The sequence below is a fragment of the Rhinolophus hipposideros genome (genome assembly GCF_964194185.1).
Source record: "Rhinolophus hipposideros genome assembly, chromosome: 16".
NCBI lineage: Eukaryota > Metazoa > Chordata > Mammalia > Chiroptera > Rhinolophidae > Rhinolophus > Rhinolophus hipposideros.
This window is the reverse complement of record NC_138062.1, coordinates 58,712,851-58,735,221: the sequence shown is the minus strand read 5'-3', so window position 1 is coordinate 58,735,221 and position 22,371 is coordinate 58,712,851. Positions and strand designations below refer to the sequence as shown.

General features: G+C 52.0%; 2 protein-coding genes across 7 annotated transcripts in view; one reads left to right on the top strand and one right to left on the bottom strand.

Moving 5' to 3' along the window:
* The window catches only part of PIP5K1C (phosphatidylinositol-4-phosphate 5-kinase type 1 gamma), a 50,859-nt gene extending 34,229 nt beyond the window's left edge, over window positions 1–16,630 (bottom strand). For 3 of the 6 annotated variants that reach the window (XM_081077891.1, XM_081077892.1, XM_081077898.1), the window contains exon 1: window positions 16,439–16,630. In XM_081077891.1, the coding sequence (XP_080934017.1) occupies window positions 16,439–16,532 (94 nt within the window). In that variant the 5' untranslated portion in view covers window positions 16,533–16,630. Of the gene's footprint in view, window positions 1–16,021; window positions 16,104–16,167; window positions 16,268–16,438 lie in introns of those variants that run through there. The other 3 variants (XM_081077896.1, XM_081077895.1, XM_081077894.1) reach the window with 3 other exon arrangements.
* A 4,564-nt stretch (window positions 16,631–21,194) lies between these two features.
* The window catches only part of TJP3 (tight junction protein 3), a 28,823-nt gene continuing 27,646 nt past the window's right edge, over window positions 21,195–22,371 (top strand). The window contains exon 1 of the mRNA XM_081077711.1: window positions 21,195–21,361. The gene's annotated coding sequence lies outside the window, so the exon portion shown is untranslated. The remainder of the gene's footprint in view (window positions 21,362–22,371) is intronic.

The window sequence follows — 22,371 nt, the reverse complement described above, 5'->3', positions numbered from 1 at the left end:
GCCATCGCAGATACAAACAACTTCCATATTCTGCAGTATCTCACACTTTTACCACCAGTACTAGGATGGGAAAGGCTAAGCATTCTAGAGTTAATATCTGATCAGAGTAGTTCACACTGTAAAAAAAAAAAGTTGAAATATATCAAACTCTAATTAATGATACACACGCTGACGTGTTTACAGGTGGAGAGTGCTGATGTGTGCAACTTTGAAGTGCATCCAAAATATTAGATGGAAGGGGGGTGGATGGATGAGGAAAAGAGGGGAGATGGGAAGGGATGGGTGAAGCAAACAGCCAAATGTCAGTTGTAGGCTCCAAGTAGTAAGTAGTGAGTTTCCATTGTCCAATTCCTTCAACTACTGAATACAGTAGAAAATTTACTCGATAAAATCATTTTCCTCCAGGTTACAGGCAAAATTTGATCTTTGATGCCAGGTGTTTTCAAGCTTTGGAGAAACACAGTTTTGGGGTGGATTCTGCCCAAGGAATGGGAGTGATCACACGGGTAGCAGTGGGCACTACTGAGCACCACTGTGCCAGGTGTGTGCTACAGGTGTCACACGCATGGGCTCATCACATTCCTACCCAGGGCCTCTGCACTGGCCGTGCCCCTGCCTGGAACATGATGCTGTTCCTACATCTCTGCACGGCTGGCTTCTGCCCTCCGTCACTCAGATCTCAGACATTCATGTATCACCTCCTAGAGAGACCTTTCCTGACCACACACTCATTCATTCCTTTATTCCAAACCCAATGAGGGACTCCTGGGTGCTGGGCCCTCTTTTGAGGATAAAATGTATGGTGGGGGACTGGCTCTCGGTCTAAATGTTTAATAAGAAAGGATTTTAAGCACCCAGAAAAGCACAGAATAACCTAAAAGACACCAGTATATTGCTAGGTAGGTTAGACAAATCTTTTTTGGGGTATCCCTTAGGTCAGGGGTGGGCAAACATTTCCTGTGAGGGCCAGAGTCCTGGCGGAGGGTAAGACAGGCATCCAGGTCGGACAGGGGTGATCTGTAGGTGGTTCTCAACTGGCGTGATCCTGTCCCCAAGGGACACTGGGACATGTCTGGGGACGTCTGTGGTGGTCATGACTGGGGGTGCGCCTGGCACAGAAGTGGGTGGGGGCCAGGGACGCTCCTCAACACCCCACAGTGCTCAGGGGAGCCCTGGAGCAAATGCAGCACCATAAAGATGCAATGTGTGGGTGTTCGTTATATTATTCTCTGGGGATCTAAAATATTTCACGACAAAAATATATTTAATTGTACTGTTTGTCTTTTGTTTGAAGTTGCCTGTAATAAAAAGCCACAACACAACCATCCCCCACACAGGCTGGCGTCCTACAAGCCACATCTCCAACCCTCCCAATTCTCCCAGGAGTAATCGTCCTTGGACCCATGTTATGGCTGGGGAGACTGAGACACAGAGCTGGGCATGTTCAAGGCTGCGGAGCTGCAGGGGGCCCGGGGCTCCCGTGTACACCCTGGGCCCCTACGGCCGGAGCTGGCCCATCCGCACTAGCAACCAGATGCTTCCTCCTGAAGCACTTCCATGGCTCGCTCTGAACCCCCAGGTGGAGCTGCAGCTCCCCAATGTACTCCCAGGCACCTGGCCTGGTGTCCTGCAACCTGATCACCTGTCCCCATCTTAAGTGGGCTCCAGAACAGAATCCCTGCCAGGCCCAGCACCGGCCTGGCACAGAGCGCCGACCCACCCATGCTTGTTGACAGACGTTTCCTCTGCCCTGGGCACAGACTCGCCTGGTTGTGCACTACCTCTGAGCCTGGGTGACCTTCTGCAGAGCCCCTGCCACGCACCCCTGGCAGTCACTGACCTGCCCGACTGCCCCCAGCCCCACCCAGGCACCCCCTCCTGCTCACAGCACTCCAGTCCAATTCTGCCTCAGGGCCTCCAACGTCCAGGTTCCCTCACACCCCTGCGCCCTGGGCGCTGTGCTGCCTGTACCCCCTCCTCCCCACCTCCCTCCCGAGGCTTGATGACCACTTCCGTGTGCCTGTCCGGGGCATAGGTGTTCCGGGTTCAACCCTCTCCTAGCCACCTGGGCATCTCCCTCTGACACGCCACGCTGCCATCCTGCCTTCAGTGGTCTCCCTGCTCCCCTGAGAGCTCCGTGGGGCAGGCTGCCGCTCCTTGTCCCTCTCCGTGACCCCACACTAGCCCAGTGTTGGGCACAGAGCAGACCTTAGTGAGCATCTGCTGAGTGAGACACCTAGAGGACTGCATGGAGGAGGCGACACATGAGCACCACCAGAGCAGTGGGAACGGAGCTCACGCACTCATCCAGCACATGTTCCCTTGAGCCAAACGTTCAACCAAGAGCTGAATGCCCAGCAAGGCCACAGCGGAGCTTCCGGCCTGTCCTGTCCCAAGCAATGCCCATCTCCTCTCTTCTGGGGGTAGGGGGGGAAGGGCTACTGAGGCTCAGAGAAATGGTAGTAGGATGTTTTGTTGAACAGAAACTTAACTCATGCTGTTTGAAGAAAAACGTGTATAGGGAGGGTATCTGTGAACATAATTCAGGCCAGCAAACTGCCCTGCGAATCAAACCTGTTCACACCTGTTTTTATAAATAAAGTTTTATTGGCACATAGCCACGCCACTTGTGTACGAATCTCTACAAGGGCAGAATTGAATAGCTGCAATAGGTACCTGCTGGCCCTTCGTGGAAAAGCTCACCAACCACCAACATAACCCAAGTGGTGACAAGCTTCAAGCCTGGCTAGACCCGGGGGCCCCGAGGACTCGTCTCCCCACCTCTCCACACTGTGTTCTCCCTGTTGACACCACAGCCAGGTGCCTGACTGTCCCTCACAAGTCCCAGGGCAGGGCTCCACAGGTCACGTGTCAAGGCATATACATCTCTGACCGCCAGGCCTGGGTGCTGTCATCCCAGGAGCCAACTGCACTCTGCCTGGGTGTGGAGGACAGGCCCTCCCCACGGGGACAGCAGGTCCCACTGCTGGATATGCAGCCGCAGACCTCCAGTGGGGAAGGGCTCAGCAGCCTGGAGCTAGACCCCAGGACATCCGTACAGGGTGCCCTGGAAGAAGGCTCCCCCCGCAGGCGCCTGGCGAGGGTCACGCGCTGTCTCAGGAACCACTTGTGAGGTTTCGTGGCCCAGTTTTCCTTCCAGATATATTTTTACTCTTAAGCAGCCGGGCTGGGCCGCAGACACTTCAACTGGATTCTAGAACATACAGAGCTGTTGCGGCCACTCAACTGGAGCCCCCTGGGCTTGGCTCTTGTAGCTCAGGGGATGGATGCCCACAGGTCAGGCCAATGGTAGGAACGTGGAGCCAGGCATTCTCTCAACACTCCAGTCCTTCGCACAATTTCCCAGTGGCAGTGGGTCTAGGCCTCCAGAATCCTAGGGGCATGAGCTGGCTCTGTATTACATGGAGGCCAAGGGGTGGGGGCGGGGGGCAGCATTTGCCCGAAGCCCCACAGCAAGTTGGCGACTGAGCCAGGCTGGATCCAGGCTCCGAGCATGCGCCTAGGCTCGGGGGTTATTACAGGAGCTCCTGTAAACACCAAGGGTCCCTCTGTGCCAGGCATGTGCTGACTACTCAACTCACTCCTCAAGCCTATGAGGCGAGGGTACAACCACCCCATTTTACAGATGAGGAGAGGAAGGCTCTGGAGCCAAACAAGCTGCCCGATGTGGTGGCCAGCCTCCAGGATGGCCCCCGGGATCCATATCGTCCCACAATGGCGGGGGGCATGGACAACAGAATACAGCTGAAGTGACAGAACGTGACTTCTGATGCAGGGTCATTAAAAAAACACCAGGGTGTCCGCCTTGCTCTTGGATCGCTCACAGGGGGGAAGCCGCCGCCATGCTGGGAGCACACACAGTGACCTGTGTAACGTGGGCTGCCGCCCACAGCCATGTGGGGGCGCCAGCTCGGAGCAGCTCCTCTAGCCCTAGATGAGCCTTCGAGTGAAGCAACCCAGGCCAACAGCTCAACTGCGACGTCGTGAGATACCCTGACCCAGAACCACACAGCTCTGGTACCCTTGGATTTCTGACCCACAGAAACTGAGATAACAATTGTTTATTATTGCTTAAAGCCACTACCTTTGGGGGTAATCTGTTTTGCAGCAATCGCTGATATACCTGGGGTTTCAACTTGGCATCATCCATCTAGATACCACTCCATCTGCTCTCATTTGTGCCTTCAGGGGGAAGACCTGGGCCACCTGGTGCTGAATGACCACCACCCAGTCTCACCTGTGCTCCTTCCAGGCTCCACCACCTACACTCTTCCCTCCAGGCCTGGCATACAGTAGGTGCTCAATAAAGAGCTGAGGAGCAAACTGAATGAATGGCTAGCATGCATACAATGGAATATTATACAGCTGTTTAAAAGGATGTGGCCGCTCTAATCTACAGACCAAGAACCGAGCCAGACTTAATGTATTAAAAGGCAAAATGTACAACAGAGTTAGAAGATTCACATTTCCCCATTTCAAAATTGACTACAAAGCTACCGTGACTAGGACAGCATGGAAGGCACTGGCATAAAGACAGGCAGAGGCTGACACAACAGTCCAGAATAGGTCCACTGAGGTTCCAGAACTAAGCCTGCACATTTAGTGGACTGATTTCGAAAAGGGCACCACAACTCAGCAGGGGACAAACTAGAGTCCAAAAGTGGTGCTGGGACACCTGGATCTCCGCACAGGGAATGGAGCTGGACCCCCCCTCATGCCACACACAACACTGACTCAAAGCACATATCGTATGGAAACTAGACTTTTGGTGGTGAGCACGCTGGAGTGTTATGTAAATACTCAGATGTAATTTTGTATGCCTGAAACATACATTAACCAACGTTACCTCACTTTAAAAAATACATAAAAAATTTCTAAATGAATATAAGAGCTGAAACTATAAAACTTTCGTAAGAGAACAGGGGTAATTCTTCATGACCTTGGGTCAAGCAATGCTTTCTTAGAATGACAACTAACGCACAAGCAGCCAAGCAGCCAGACAAATAAATAAGCCGGATGCCATCGAAATTAAAAACACTTGTGCATCAAAGGACATCATCAAAAAAGTAAAGAAACAACCCACAGAATGGAAGAAAATATCTGTGAATCACATATCTGGTAAAGAGTCTTGTACCTAGAATATATAAAGAAATGTTACAATTCAATAATAAAAAGAAAAATAGTCCCAGTTGAAAAACAAGCAAAGGTCCTGAACAGACATTTCTCCAGAGAATCACACATGGCCAGTAAGCCCATGAAAAGGTGCTCCACACCTCTGATCGTCTAGACCACAGTGAGCTACCACCTCCCACTACCAGGACGGCTAGAATGAAAAAGATGGACGATACCCTGTTTCCCCGAAATAAGACCTAGCCAGACAATCAGCTCTAATGCGTGTTTTGGAGCAAAAAGTAATGTAAGACTCGGTCTTATATAAGACGTGGTATTATATTATTATTATATTATACCTGGTATTATAGTAAAATAAAACTGGGTCTTGTATTAATTTTTGCTCCAAAAGACACATTAGAGTTGATTGTCTGGCTAGGTCTTATTTTCGGGGAAACACGGTAAGAGCGCTAGCGAGGACATGGAGAAATCAGAGCCCTTGTGCCTGGCTGGTGGGCATGTGCACCAGTGCAGCCACCATGGAAAAAGCTGGCGGGTCCTCAAAAGGTTAAACACAGAGTTTCCATCTGACCCAGCAGTTCTGCTCCTGGGTATCTACCCAAGAGAAGTGAAAACATCGGTCCACACAAAAAGCTGCACTCATGTGGTCATGGCCGCACATTCACAACAGCCCAAAGGTGGGAACAAACCAAGTGTCCATCCACGGATGATGAACAGACAGTGTGGCCCATCCACACTGGAATATTACTTGGTCGTGAACAGGAGGGAAGCACTGACGCCACAACGTGGATGGACCTTGCACACACGGTGCTCATGACAGAGCCGGCCACACAGTGTGTGATTCCATTTACGTGAAATGTCCAGAACAGGCACGTCCACAGAGACAGGAAGTGGGTTAGTGGTTTCCAGGGGTTGGGGTGGTGACTATTATGACTGCTGATGGGGACAGGGCGTATTTTGGGGGTGCTTAATAAGCCAGACACAAAAAGACAAATACTGTGTATTCCACTCATAGGTGGTCCCCAAGGAGTCAGATTCACAGAGACAGAGAGTAGATGGTGGGGTCAGGGACTGGGGGAGGGGATGGGACTTTCTTTTGGGTGGGTAAGAATGTCTTAAAACTGGTGATAGACGCACAACACTGAATGTAGTAAAAACCAATGAATTGTACGCTTTAGATGAAATGTGGTGTGTGAATTATACCTCAATAAAGTGTTACCCAAAAAAGTGTTTACAAAAAATGTCAACATGCAGAATAAGGTATATTTTACAAACATGATGGGAAGAGGTGTATGACTAGGGTGCTTGTAGATGGCTGAGTGCCACACAAGGAGACAGAGAAGCTGGCAACGGAGGGGGGCAGGGCCTGGGGGCAGGGCAAGGCCTGCATTTTGTCATGAACACCTGACATCTTTCCAAAGGAGAAAAAAGAAAAATCACAAGAGAGCACTGAATTCTATGTGGGGGGCAGGGGAGCCCTGCACAAGCAAGGGCCCTGCCGTGACAGGACAGGACAGGACGCTTTCCAGTAATAGCAAAGAAAGGGCTTGGTATGACTGGAAGGGAGGGTGCAACTGGAGGGAGGGGGGCAAGAACGGAGCAGGGGGCAGCTGCGCAGAGCCCTGACAGCAGCCTGCCATGCCCTTCTTCCCCCACATAGAAATCTGCCCTCATTCTTTCTGCCCCTCTACTCTCCACCTCCCTTGATCTCTCCAACAGTGAATGCGTTTCCAGAGTGGTAAACAGGAAGCCCTGCAGAGGACGTGGGGGGGTGCGGGGGGGGGTGAGGGGAGAAGGATTAACCCAGAACTCCACAAGCCCTAAGCCACTGGACAGCCCAGTATTCAAGAAAAAGAGAAAGAAGGTTCCACAACCTTCACCTCTCATGCCACAAAGACAACCGCACATCTGTCTGCCCAGCACAGGCCCTGCCACCAAAGTCTGGGGCCAAGATGCTGGGCAAAGCCACACGTGTGGTCCCATGGTGCTGCAGGAAGGGCTGTGAGGGGGCTTTGGCTGAGGGAATGAGGCTGGCTTCCTGGACGAGGAGGGAGAGGACCCGGGCGTTGCAGGGTGGGGGGTGGAAGAGGGACGAGGTGGGAAGAGTGGCTCATTCTCAAGGGGTCCACAGGTGGAAGGATTCCGGCAGCAGGGGCAAGGTCCACGGAGCCATCCGCCCGGGGAAGGAAGCTTGTCCAGTCTCAGGCCCTCGGGTGACCCTGCTGTTCCTAGGTCTCCTCCACGTGCTGTGTGATCCTGGACTGAGTCCTAGAGGAAACAGGTCTAACACAGGACAACTGTGGATCCATCGATGAAACTGTGAAGCCTGACTATGGACCGAACCACGTTAAATCCCCTAAATCCCACCCCTGCCCCCAATTGAGAGAGTATCTTTGCTTATAAGGTACACACAGTCCGTGCTTGCTTTGGTACCCACAGCTGCAAATTCACCTACTGGCTACAATTTATTTGTAATCCCACATCAATCCTCGTGGGGCTTTCACAGTCATTCGCAGACACACGCAGGGTAGTGAAAAATGTGAGTCACCCCCACACGTGCCCAGATGGGGTCGAACCAGGCCACACTCTGCCTTCTCGTTTCAGCTCTTATACTGTAGATGTGTCCTTTTCATGGCCTAGCAAGTGCCACTTCTTTTTGCATTTTTGTGCTTATTTTGGTGATTTTGCTGCTTAAAATGTTCCCCAAGCGAAGAGTTGAAATGCCATCTAGGGTTCTGAGCACAAAAAGGCTGAGGTGTGTCTTTCAGAGAGGAGAGGAGAAGCTTGGAGTGAGGTACACTGCGCAGTCTGGGAGCGAGCGCAGTGCTAATGAGGCAACAGTGTGTATTAAATAGGGTGTCTTTAAACAGAACACGCACAACACAAGGTTACTTACTGATTGGTTGACTAAAATGCTGTGACTAGAGGCTGGCAGGAACCTACCCCTGCATTTCCCTAGGAGCAGGGGCTCAGTGTTCCTGGCAACTTTACAGAACAGAACTGCTGCGAGTAAAGAGAATCGACTGTACTTATATATTAGGGACAAAGGGGCATCATGCCTACAACTGACTCTCCAACGTCCCAGCAAAATCACACACATACATAGTACACACACACACAAACGCAATGAAGCAAAACATGAATAACTGGGGAATCTCAGTAAAGGGCACATAGCTATTCAATACCTTCGTACTCTTGCAAGTTTTTCTGCAGGCTTGAGTTTTCAAAATGTTAAAAAAAAAAAAGAAGAAGAATCTACATGGAGACTGGTATGTACGGGCACAGAAACAACATCTGGAATGACGGTGGTTACCTCCACAGAAACGGAGAGGGAGAGACAGAAACATTCATTTTCTACTGACTGTGGGTCTGGCCATTGCTTTCTCACAGGAATCGTGTTATTACTTGTAGTTTAAGACATGCCTGCTGTATGAGACACAGGCAGACAAATGGGACAAAATAGAAAGTCCAGAAATAGACCAGCCACATACAGGAATCTGGTATATAACCAAGGTGGCAACTCTGAGCCACCTGGAAAAGCTTGGAGCAACTCAACCCTCATACACCTTATGCCAGGATAAATTCCAAATATGGTAAGAATTTAAATATTTTTTAAAAAGTGAAATTATAGAAGTACTAGAAGAATTTAATTACAACCTCAGAACAAGAAAAGACTTTTCTGCCTATGACACCAAACTGGGAAACCATAAAAGGAGAGACTGATAAATCTGACCACATGAAAACAAAAATATCTGCCTGGCGTTAATAAGCATCATAAGAGAAGATGGGGAAAAAAACTACTCGCACTTGTGTAACAGATTCAAACAAAAAAACTTCCACAATATATAAAGAGCACCTACACATCAATAAGAAATTGAATATAAGAAAGACACGATTATATGGTTCCCAGAAAACGAAGTAAGAGTTTTGAGATGCGTGTGACTAAATGTAGGAACAGGGGTGAGCAAGAAAAGAGTGGTCTCTGAGTGTGGAACCAAGACAGATGGGAAGAGGAGCCACAGAGCTCGCCTGAGCAAAGGCAACAAAGGCCTCTGCGATGGCCCTGACTCCCTAGTGGGTGCCGCTCCATTTTCCAGCTCTGACAAAAATACGGGATACTGTCGGGGTGAGAGGGCAGGTGAGAGTCCCCCTCCCAGTCCTGCCACCATCCCTGTGTGATCTGGATGGGCAAGTCACTGTATCTCAGGCTTGTCTCTGCTCCCTTTGCTGGAAAGTATTTTTAATGAAACAACGATGAAACATCAAAAGGAAAAGCTATCCGAAGAGCTTTCACTCCTATTCATGAGATTAATCCAAATTGCAGCTATGCCAAGATGTCACTTTGTTCCCATAAGATTGACAAAGATCGGCGAAAGGGACCAGACAGCGGTGCCCCCACCCACTGCCAGAGGGAACTCAGAATGGTCCACCAGGTTCTGGGTTAATCATGTATTTTTCCTCTATTTTCTGATGCTCTGACACCGCAGGGGCCTTGCAGACCTAGGGGACTGTCCCTCCTAGTGTTGGCCAACTCAGAGATCACAAACATCCCTGAGTGCACCCTTAATATGCAAACCAAGCAATCCACAACGTGCACCCCCAACTTCTGTCTGCCTCACACCCAAGCCCACCTTCCCCTGCCCCGATCACCCCAGAGCCAGGTACTCACTACCCTTATCGTGCAGAGCCCACTGCAATTTTTCAAACTAGCCAATTGTAAGCTTACTCAGCATACTACCCCACTTCGTCCATTCTGTCCTAACGAAACCCCAGTAAAGGCTCACACTTACCCCTCACCCCCTCTGCATCCTGGTACAAGCCGTGTGCCCCACGTGGACCCTCCTCTTGGGACATGAGTAACAAACTCTCTTTCTGATGGCGATCATCTCCTCATCAGTGGGCCTCACCACACATCCCAGTTTCAGTACAGGCAGCACCTTTCTAAATTACAGGCACGGAGCCTTTACCCAGGCATTTCTGCCTCCAGGGATTCAGCCAATAGAGATGGCCCTGCAGGTGACACTTTGCAGTATTATTAGAGCATGAGACTGGCTAGCACCAAATGTCAACAGTTGCCGGGTACCCTCAGAATTTATCATCCAAGGCGGGACTCCTCTGATCATGACATAGGAACCATGGCTGTGGACTGGGATTTGCATATGCACCTCTGCCAGGTAACTGGGCGCATTCAATGTGACAGCAGGCCTGTCACCGGGGTCTCTGGGTGATTATAATGAGCACAACTTCCCTGTTGACCCACCAGGGACACTTGGCACAAGAGAGAAATGAGCCTCTGGGACAGACCACTGAGATGTGGGGATGTTTGTCACACAGCAGGTCGTAAACTGTGCTGACTGATACAGGCCAGGGTCTCTCCTGACAGAGACGTGGCCCAGTCATGCATCTGGGACCAGGGCCACATGGGCTCACACTGGGCCAGCAGGCCAAGGGGCCAGGAGGCAGCCTGCCCAGACTCTAAGCTGACTGCTGCCCTGCACAGCCTCCCAGCTGCCCTACCAAGTTTGGGGCATACAGCCCTATCCCAGGCCGCCCAGTCCAAGCTGTTTGCCTTTGCTCCCCATTTCCTGAGCATCTGCCACATGCCGGGGCCTTTCATGGGTGTTGACTCACCTAATCCTCACGTGAATCAGAGGAAAGCACGTCTGTGATCCTGCTCTGCAAATGAGGAAACTGAAGCACAGAGCCGCTGAACAACTTGCTCCTGTGGCTGCTGGGACCTCACTTCCCGCATCTCTTCTCTTCTCCATCTATGCCCGCGCCCTTGGTTCCCTCACCTGGTCACAGGCTGTAAATACCGTCTCCTGCCAAGAGCGCCCAATGTGCATCCAGCTAAGATGGCTCCCCAGACGGGGACACACGAAGGTCTGTCATAGCTCCACATGAGGGGATGCCGCCCACTTCCCTGAAACCTTCAACAGAACCCCACATCTCCACCCAAGATAAAGGCCACAAAATGTGTGCATGACACATGTGCGAGAGGAGACGACTGTGACAAGATGTTGGGGCTCCTTTCTTCAATCAAAGCCAGAAGTCAGGGCCCCAAAATTTGTCCACAGGCTCAGGCACTCGGGGCCCCTCAGGCGGACCCCACACGCTCCGGTGCAGCCTGGTGGATCAAGAGGCAAAGGGCCGTGCAGGGCCCCACAGCTAATTCCCCACCAGTAATCCCCCCACAGGGGTACCCGCCCCCCCCCGCTCAGGCTGAGTCCAGCTGGCAGCAGCAGGGAAATCTCCAGCAGGGTCTCAACGTGCCTTATCACGCGTGGTGACACGTGTCTTGGTCACAGTGGCAGGATTTGGGAGCAGGAAGGCCTGGGGGCCCAAGATCCCGTTAGAGCACATACATCAGTGCAAGCTTGCCAAAGCTCAGCCCTCCCAGACCTGCTCCTTCTTGGGCTCTCTCCAACCAGCCACCAAATCCAGGGTGCAGGCCAAACCCTCCTGGGTTCCTGGTCTTCCTCACCTTTCACCCCACCCCATCCTACCGCTATCCAGGGCCCCCGAAGCCCCTTGTCCACCAAGCAGCCAGAGAGTGAGCTGCAAAACCGACTCAGTATTCACTGCCCTATTTCCACCTGCCAGCATCACCAACTGGACTCAGAACAAAACCAAGGTGAGGCCAGGGCCTCCTAGGCCCCACGCGGCTGGCCCTGCTTATCTTAGCCCCCCTCCCCACTAACACAGTCACCTCTGTGGCTCCAACAAACCGGCCTCAGGGCCTTTGCATGTTCCCTCTGCCTGAAAGCTCTATTTCACTCAAGTCACCTCCTTCCCTGACCACCTACATCAGGCCCTGGTCACTTGTATCGCCAGGATGCCTGTTTCATTCCTCTGCATACTCACCACTGTTTTATTCAGGGGTCAGCTAACATTTTCTGCAAAGGACCAGACAGTGAATATTTTCCACTTTCCATGAGGTCTCTGTCCCAAGACTCAGCTCTGCCATTGTTGTGTGAAAGCAGCCATGGACAACATGTGAGCGAGTGGTCATCGCCATGTGCCAATAAAACTTTATTTACAAAACACAGCAGTGGACAGCACTGGGAGGGGGGAGCACAGACTGCTGCCCCCTGGCGCTACCTATTAATTTGTTCCCATCTGCTTCCCGACCTCCCACCAATCTGAGCACCATGAGGGCAGCAAGAGAGGCCCCCAGTCGCTGATGTGACCGAGGCACCCAGAACCCACAGCTGGTGCTTGATGAATGGTCAATAAGCATTATCCAAGGACTAAGAGGCAACTGCACGTCCTCATGTGCCCCGAGTCCCACGGCATCCAGCTTGTGCCAGGTTCTGCGGGACTTCATGACAACTCGGGTGCAGACCTGACAGGGAAAACCCCAGCGCTCGCGTGGAGTCGGCTCTGTACCAGCTGGCCTTAAGGGTTCTGCACGTCAACTAGTGCATTCCTGCCCTATGAGAGAGGCACAGTCAACACACCCATTTTACAGACAGAGACACTGAGGCAGTGCGTCCCTGGCTGGTAAAGGTGGTCCAGCTCCCAAGGCCTCTCCACGGAACGGACCGAGGCCGCCAGTCCAAGTGTCTGATGTTGCATCAAGAAAACAGCCAGGGCAGAATTCAAACTGGGAGTTTTCTGTCTCCTCAGGTGACTCGCAAAGAGGGGACAAGGGACAGTACAGCACCCAATTACCATTCACCCACAGCTGTGATGACACCGTAGCCCGGCCACACTGACCCCTGCTGTGCTCTTAGTGTACCAGGCCTTTGTCTGGGCTGGGCTGTCTTCTGGCCCCTCTTTCAGGCCTCCCTCAATGTCAGGGGAAGCTTCACTGAGGACAGATTTCAGCAAAAACTCAGAAGAGCTAAGAAAGCAAACGACATAGACAGGGATGAGTGTTCTAGACAGAGGACACAGCCCGTGCAAAGGCCCTGGGACAGGATCAGGCCTGGCATGTTGGAGAAATAATGACGAGGCCTGGTGGTGGGAGCAAAGTAAGCAAGGGGTGAGGGCAAGGAAGGGACGGGAGCAGGTGGTGCAGGGCCTTGTGGGCTGCAGGGAGCACTGGGGCTTTTATCCCAGGGAGGTGGCAGCCCTGGAGGGATGTGAGCACAGGGATGGGACCTGAGTCGGTTTTTAATGGAGCTTTCTGGAATGAGCTGTAGAAAGCATGGGAAGGGATGGGGGACCAGGCCAGCGATAAATGATGGGGCTGGACCAGGAGGAGGAAGAGGAGCGGGAGAAGTGGGAAGGCTCTGGGTCCCTTTAAAGGCAAAGCTGCCACAATTTGCCCCTCACATTAGATGTGGGAGGGGCTGGAGGGTCGCAGCAGAGGCCAGCTGCTCTGAGGGATCAGAAGCAGGAAGGACAGGAGGGATATGGCTCAGAAACAGCAGACCACAGCTGAGGCCAGAAGCCCACAGGCAGCTCATGGGCCCCGCAGTTGTCCCTGTGAATGTGTCCAAGTCCCTGAGAATCAGACACCGCACTCAGTCCCCAAAAGCCAACAGAGAACCCCATCAGGCCTTCTCTGGACTGGGTCTTGGGAGCTCGGGCTTTTAAAGTAACCAGATTCTAAACACCAACAAGATGCATTTCACCTCCCATCAGATTGGCCAAAATGACCGAGGCTGATAACATCCGGAGCTGGCAACGCTATGGGGAGACAGACAGTCTCTTTCAGCCCCTGCCGGACCTTCCTGGAAAGCCATCAAGTGTCTGAGAGTCATTTTTCAATCTGCTTGCCCCTGACCCAGCCATCCCAAGGCGGGACTCCAAATGCTAGGAATCGAAGCACCCAGTTACAGGCCCATGTTCAAAGACACGCTGTTTACTGCTTTAACAGCAAAAGGCGACTCCAGAAACAACTTGCATGTTCCTCAGCAGGAGGCTGGTGAATCAGCAAAGGCGCGTGCCTCCAGCAGCTGTCGCTAATGTTTACTGAGCACTCTCACCTCATTTTACAGATGGGGACACTGAGGGCTCAGACAGGTCAAGGCATTTGCCCTCCAAGGTCACACAGCAACTGAGTGGAACGCAGGCAGTGTAACTCTGGGGTTCCCACCCTCTTAACCATTGCACCGTATTCTCTCTCTCTGAAAAAAATAATTGATACCAACGTGGGGGGCAAAATCCAGATTATTACAGATAAAAAGCAAGCAAATTTCAGAATAACAGACATAGTACAGTGGCTTGCCCCCAGGGTGACTGTGTCTCCATGGGATACTGGGCCACGTTTGGGACATCTGTAGTCACAACTGGGGGGGAGATGTTCTGGCACTGAGTGGATGGGGCCAGGGACGCTGCCCAACACCCCCCGGTGCCCAGTGCCCCCCAAAACAAAGAATTTTCTGTTCCAAAACATCAAGGGGTCTGAGGGGTAGACCCTGGTGTAGCAGGAATCATCCTAGAGAAGCAGGAACCAACCTGGTGCAGAACATGCAGAACCATTTACGTGTTTATATATTTGTACAGGAATAGGAAAGCATGGGCAGCTATTACCCAAACTTCACAAACCTCAGGTCAAGAGAAGTGGGTTTGGAGGGGGAGAGGCAGGTCTTAACCTTCAGGTGAGTAAAATACATGATCAGCTGAAGGAGGCAGATTTCTGAAGATTTTGGTGACAAGCAGGGAGAACCGGCCTCTTATCTTCTATGTCCCAGGCTCATACCCAGTTGGGCCTGGGATTTTATCTGTCCCCATCAGCTCACCCAGCCGGGTAAGACAAATGTTTGCTCTGCAGCTTTCCCGTGGTCACTGAGTCTGGGGCTATTTTGTTTCTGACCACCCCAGATGGCGGAGGTTAGGGGGCTGAGAAAGGACCTTGCTGGGGCTTTCAGCCACGTGTGGCGCTGGCCAGATCAGGGCACCTGCCACTGGCAAAGAACAAGGGCAGGCGACTGGATGGTCAGAAGGAACCAGGTCATCTACCAGGTGGTTCCAGATGGCAATGAGAAAGGAAGCAGTGGGAGTCTTTCAGAGCCCAGGGATGCTCGTTCTGGCTCGCGCTCTCCCTCCAGACACTTCCCCCAACTCCCAGGCAGCACAGCATCTCCCTGACTGCCAAGGAAGCTTCGGGAGGCCCGGGGGAGAAGGAGGACGGATGCCCATGTGGGTGTCTACAGGCCTCTGCCTGCCAGGGCTGCCTGGGGGGAGCAGAGTTCTGCGGCTCAGGAAACTTCCTATTTGGGAGCTTGTGACCTCAACCAGAGAAGGACCCGTTCCTCCAGGACAGTGGCTGGTCTCTGCACACCACCCCAGGGAGAGGCAGGCTGGGAGCCCACAGGCCTGGGCAAGGCTGCCTTGCCCCCAACACCTACTCTGCTGGAGGCCAGGGAGGTAGGCCGAGGAGAGGGGCCGGGGGAAGCAATGGCCCGCCATGGCTACGGCCCGCCAGAGTCCAGGGAGAAGGCTTGGGAGGGGGCTCCTCCTCCCCCGTTTGCTTACAGAGACCTAGCAGTAAAGGTGCCTGAGGACGTCAGGCTCTTCGCTCCCTCCTGTGATAGGGAGGTAAACTGAGGCCCACCAAGGGAAGAAATGGTCAGTGCACCGGGACCTGGGTCTGGTGACTTCCATGAAGAGAAATGAGATAAGAGGTGACGCTCCCTCCTCCACCCCAGCTACCCCTGCCTTTGGGACCAACAAGATGTGCCCACAGCGGTGACTGCTTGTTGGGGGAGGAATGAGGCCCCGATGCTGACACCAGCTAGGCGGACGGCCCAGAGGAGCAGGTCGAGGCAGGAGCGCAGACACGGGGCAGTGTCCACCCCTGCCATGTCCCGCCTTGAGACAGGCCCCCCCCGTGGGATCCCACACAGGCACAACAGCCCCCCAAGAAGACTGGGAGGACGTCGTTCCGAGCGCCCTCAGCAGGAGGCGGTGCACTCACCCACCACGCGCCCCACAGGCGGGTCTCAGCCCCACGGAAATGAAGACCCGTCTTCTCCACACGCCTCCCAAAAGGGCTACTCCACCCACGGCCTCTCAGAATGAAGCCCCGCACCCACCCCGCCCGCAGCCCGGCGGCGCCCTCACCCGCACGGGACCCCCGGAATGGGCGGCGCCACCCGAGCCTTCCAGGCGGGGTGTTCCAGCCTCCCTCGGGCCGGGCGGCGCGTCCCCGGGCCCGGGTGTGGGGCGTTGCACCCCCCGCGAGCGCCCCCGAGTGGAACGTTCCGGCCTCCCCGCAGTGGGTCCCGGCGCCCCTCCGGCGCTCGGACGGGTCCACTAGGCTCCAGCGGGGGGGAGCGGGGGCCGGCGGGTCCATTCGGGCATCAGGGAGGAAGGCGAGGTCCGGAACCGTTACCTGCCGCCGCGCCGCTCTCCGGGGCCCAGGCCGCCTCCGAGGTCACGGCCCCCGCCTCGGCGCTCTCCGCCTCGTCCGGCACCTCCAGCTCCATGGCCGCGCGCACGGACCAGCCGGCGGACGGATGGGCTGCCGGAGGCTGCGACCCGAGCAGCGGGCGCCGCCGCTGAACAACAACCGCCGCCGGCTGGAGGGCGGAGGGAGGGGGCCAGGCCTGGGAAGCAGGGGGCGGGACCGAGGGCGGGGCTAGGCGCTGCGCCACCGCGCACCGCGCGCGCCGCCAATAGAGGTTCCGAGGAGGGGCCCGCGTGCGTCCCGGGCCCCGGGAGCGCCTCGAGCGCCCCCTCGCGTCCACGGTGTGAAGGGCAGCGCCATTCCTGTCAATTTCGCAAAGCTAGTAGTGATATTATATACCATAATAAACATAAATAAGGTTTATAATTAACAAATACTTATCACAACAGTAACATAACACTTATGTTATGTACTTTAATATAAGTAGTAATTATAATATAATAAAGTTTGATTTTATCATGCGCATTATATAAATTATATGTAACATTATAATAGACATATTAATGTTATTACTAAGTAAAAATTAATGCATTATAATATAAATAATATTAATATATAATGTACAGACATAATATGTGACATTACTTATAATAGGATGATAAGTTATGGATAATGATAATATTATTAAATTTTAGGCTTGATGCTAAAGCCTTTGTATGCAATATCTCAGTTAGGGGCCTGTTTTTGTTTCCTTTTTTTTTATTGCTAATACGTATATTCCCAGTACCTAACAGAACCTTACATCTAGAAGTCAATAAATATTTGATAATATTGATCAACCAGATGAAAACTATTATCAGCCCCATTTTACACATGAGAAAACAGGACCTCAGAGAGCTGAAGCCACTTGCTCTGAATCACACAAAGACTCATGCTGTGAATCATTGTATTTCTGTATTAATAATTGTATTAATATTCTTATTAAAGTCTGATGGTGAACTTATTCATGATATGGCTAGATGGTAATTAATTGTGAAGTCATGATTTGGGGAGTAATAAATGTTGCTGTTGTTTTTATTCATTACTAATAATGTCTGCTGGGGGATGCAGGGGAGAGTCCGGGCACCCCTCTAGTGAGGGACAGAGCTGGGATGTTATCCCCAGGCCTGTCTGACTCCAGAGACAAAGTCGTTCATCACTGTCTGGGGTGTTGGAGAGGCCAGCAGGAGGCCAACGAGCCTGGGTTTTGGGGTACTTGGCAATGGGGTGATAGAAGATCAGGAAGATGGAGCAGGTCACAGTCGGACCTAGGGGTTAGAAAACTGCTCACAAAATAGTCTCCTTCAAAACAAGCAGATCAAGAAAAGGGAAGACATAGTGAACAGGACCAGGATGTGGAGAAGGGAACCCCCAGGTTTGCTGTGCTCTGTTAGAAATGAGCTGAGCCGAGTGGGAGTTAAAAGGCTCCAGGTAATCGACAGATGATGGATAAACACAGTGTGGTTCATCCAGACAGTGAAATATTCAGCCTTAAAAAGGAAGGACATCCTGACACCTGCTACAAAGTGGATGAATCCTGAGGACATTATGCTTAGTGAAATAAGCCAGACACACAGGACAAGTACTACATGATCCCACTCACAGGAGGTCTCCAGAGGAGTCAGTCATAGAGACAGGAAGTAGATGGTGGGGCCAGGGGTAGGAGGAGGGGAGGGCAGTGAGTGTTTAATGGGGACAGAGTGTCAGTTTGGAAAGCTGAGAAAGTTCTGGAGATGGATGTGGGGATTGTTGCTCAATAATGTGAATGTACTTAATGTCACTAAACCATACACTTAAAAATGGTAGAGATGGTAAATTTTGTCATGTGTATTTTACCACCATGGAAAACAAAACAAAGGCTCCAAGAAGAGTTCTTTGGACATGTGCCATAAACAGAACCGATTCATCTTGAATCTGTCTTGGGAGAAGATTTAGACCAGCAGTTCTCAAAGCGTGGTCCCTGGACCAGCAGCATCACCCAGATATTTGATAGAAATGCAGAATCTCAGGCTTCATCCCAGCCCTCCTGTAACAGAAACTCAGGGGTGTGACCCACAATCTGGGTTTCAATGAACCACTGAGGTGATCTGAATGCCCCAGCGTTTGAGAAGCATTGGCTCAGACAACCAGAGAAGGGCTGGGGATTGCATCAGTGATAAGGATCATGAAAACGAAGCAAATTTTTAAAAACCCCAACAACTTCAGGGTTGGTTCTGAACCTCTCCTGGCTGGAAGTCAATACTAAAACTGAAAAATCAGGAAGCGGCAAAACAGGCACTAGTTAGAGATGCGGAAGTGAATATCAGCATAAAAACTTAAAAGAAGCTAAAGGGACAGTGCCTTTGAGAAGAGAGAAATTGTGGGGTGGCAATGTCACTCTGCTAATTTTAACAAACCTGAATGAGAATTCGACTCTTTAAAGTGCATGCATGTATAAACTTTAATTAAAAATGAAAACCAAACTGGTGCCTGAGTTGGGGGGCAGTGAGGATAGGCAGGGAATAAAGGGGAGGAGCCGGAACCCGGGTGGGGCAGCAGCTCCTGGTACTCTTGATTCATCCTCCCACATCCCTGCTCCCTCCATCCCATTTTACAGGGTGGAAAACTGAGGCTGCTCAGCTGGGGCCCATTGTCTTATTTCTGTCGCCCCCTGGTGGCTATAATGGGTATTACCATCAGTACTAGGTACAGGGTAGGACTGTACCCCAACCCACATTCCCTTCCTCCCTCCCTCCCACAGTCCCTCCCTCCCTCCCTTCCTTCCTTCCCTCCTTCCTTCCTAACTTCCTCATGCCTTAAATATTTATTGAGCACCTACTGTGTACCAGGCTCTGTTCTAGGCTATGGGGACACAGGAATGAGCAAGACAAAATCTCTGACCTCAAATTAAGGAGACATTCTAGAACAGACAGACAAATAAGCACAAGACAGAAGGTAGTTTCTGCTGCTAATAAGCACTTTGAAAGGCCGGCCCAGTGGCTCAGGTGGTTGGAGCGTGGGATCCTACCGCCGAGGTCGCCGGTTCAATTCCCACATGGGCCAGTGAGCTGCTCCCTGTACAGGTAAGATTGTGAACAACAGCTCTCCCTGGAGCAGCCGGAGGTCAGCATGAACTGCCGTGGGCTGCTGAGGGCTGCCATGAGCAGCCTGTGGCCAGCGTGAGCGGCTGACAGCAGGGTAGAGCTGCCATGAGCTGCTGGGAGCCACCGACCTATGGCCTCAGCTGCGGGGAGCGCCAGCGTGGGCCAGGGAGCTGTGTCCTACACAACTAGACTGAGAAACGGCTTGAACCAAAACGGGTAGGGGGAGGCGGAGGAAGGGGGAAAAAAATGAGCACTTTGAAAATAACACAGGTGTGATGCAACAGTAATAGAATGTGATCAGAAAAGACAGGCTCAATAGTTAATATGCATTAAGTGCCCATGCCAGCGCTAAGAATTACAAAGCAAGCTAATCTAAATTTCAAATCTTAAACGTTATTTATTTTTTTCTAGTAACCACAATTGAAAAAGTAAACAAGAAACAGGTGAGATTAATTTAAAAATATATTTTTCATTTAACAAAAACATCCAAAATATTAAGTTTGTGTAAAAGTAATTGTGGTTCTTGCAATTATTTTTAACCTTTTAAACCACAATTACTTTTGCTCCAACCTAATATTATTTCAACATGGAATCAATATTAAAAATAATGAGATATTTTACATTCTTTTTGGGGCGGGTTACCACGTCTTCCAAATCCAGTGTGTATTTTACACTTAATGGTATCTCATTCATTCAGGCCAGCTACTGTGTTTCCCGGAAAATACGACCTATCCTGAAAATAAACACCAGTTAAGATCGTCAGCCAGATGGACACATTTAGTACATTATGACGATGTTCCAGAAGATGACATGATTGTATTTGAAGAAATGCAGATTGTTGTACATGAAAAAATAAGACATCTCCTGAAAATATGTCCTAATGTGTCTTTGGAGCAAAAATTAATATAAGAGTCGGTCTTATTTTCAGGGAAATATGATATAAGACCCAGTCTTATTTTTCAGGGAAACACGGTACCTGTGGTAGTGGCTAGAAGGTGCTAACCTACTGTGAGCTGATCCGGTTCTAAGCACTTTATAGACATTCATTCATTTAGTCACCCTTTGAAACTCCCCCAGGAAGTAGATGCTGGTGTTTTTCCATTTTTTAGATAAGGAAACCAAGGAGATCCAAAGCTACTCAGCTGGGAAATAACTGAAGACTCTTGGCACAGGAATCTGGCAGTCCCTCTGTAGTACAGAAGCTCTCAGATCTGTAGGGCGGGAAGGAGCCAGCCCTGCCACAATTTATGGGATAGCACACTTGGTGGAAGGTACACAAGTGCAAAAGCGAGGCAGTTCCAGCTGCAAAGGGAGTGGAGGGGAAAGGGGGAGCCAGGAGGAGTTTCATTCACTCGTCCCTTAATTTGGTCAACACACATTTCCTGAGGACCTGCCTGTCTGTACTGGTCCCGATGCTGATTGGTGTCAAGGGCTCAGCAGTGAACCACATACGTAGGCAGGACTCGGCGCCCCTGGCCTCTGGGCGAGCAGGGGTTAAGGCCAGCTGCTCCCACGTGAGAGCACCTTACGACAGAGCCACACACCCAACCAGCCTCCCAGCCTCTCTCACACTGCCAGTCCGCCTGTGCATGTTGCTTGTCACCGCGCTGGTTCCACTTGGCACAGGACCTGCTAGCCTGTTGCCACCACAAGAGAAGAAAAGTTGGGCAAACAGGTGGGGAGACCAGAGCTCAAACCTCAGGTTCCCTCCCCACCCCCATGCCAGGCGGGCACTCAGGCCCTGGCTCCTGCTGCCTGCCCAGAGGCCACCGAGCCTCCTAGACAGGTAAGTCCCCGCTCTGCCCGCCATCCCGAGGCCATTGCCGGGACCAGAGTCCCCAACGTGGGGTCCCCAGACCCCAGATCACCTCCCCCCAGCTACCCAGAAAGCAGGAAACTGACACTCCTGCGTGGGCATTTGACATAGTTTCTAAAGGATTATCTGGCTGGCAGTTACTGCCTCTGGCAGCCAGCCCAGGACACCAGAGCCAGAGACCTAAAAGGGTCATTGTTGGCCCAGGTGGTGGCAGGGGGCCACAAGGGCACAGCTTGGTCTCTCAGACCCCCCAAACGGAAGTTGGGAGGCTGGGCTGGGAGACTGCAGGTGGGTCAGCCTGGCACCTGGTGAGTGTTGGGGCCTCCTGGAACTTCTGAAGAGGCCCCTGAGGTTTCTGATAATTGCATGGGCCTCCCCACACTGCAACCTGCAGGAGTTGGGGGAGCAGGTCCTGGGGTCGCCTTACCTTACGCCTCTTGATTCCTTCTTTGCACAAAATCTCCTAATGGAGAAATGCAGGAGGGGTGGGGGCAGGCAGACTGTTGTCACAACACTCTCCAGAGCCGACTGCGGGCAAGGATCTGGGCTGGTCTCTGGGCAAAGGAAACCTAGAACCTGGAGAGGAGAGGGGTCAGGTGGCAAGAGTTTTTTCTGGGTCATTTGCTCCCAAAAGTGCACGACAAAAGGAGCTTCCTGGGGAGCTAAGTATCCAATTGCACCTCAAGTCTCTTTGTCTAAGACCAAGTGGGCCCCCTGAGGCTGAGGAGGCATGGGTGTCTGAGACTCAGAGCACATGGCAAGCCTGGCATTTGGGGTCACCCTGGGGTAGCGTGGCCACAGAGCTCTGAGGGAGCAGGGAGACGAGATTTGGAGGGCCGTGAGGTTGGGGGTAATTGTCTCAACTGACATGGCCTCCAGCTGCTTCTCCTATCTGAATCTGTTTCCCACTGTGTAAAGTGTGTATGAGAGTCACCATGTCGCAGAGCTGCTGTGAGCAACACACACTAGGGCAGGTCATA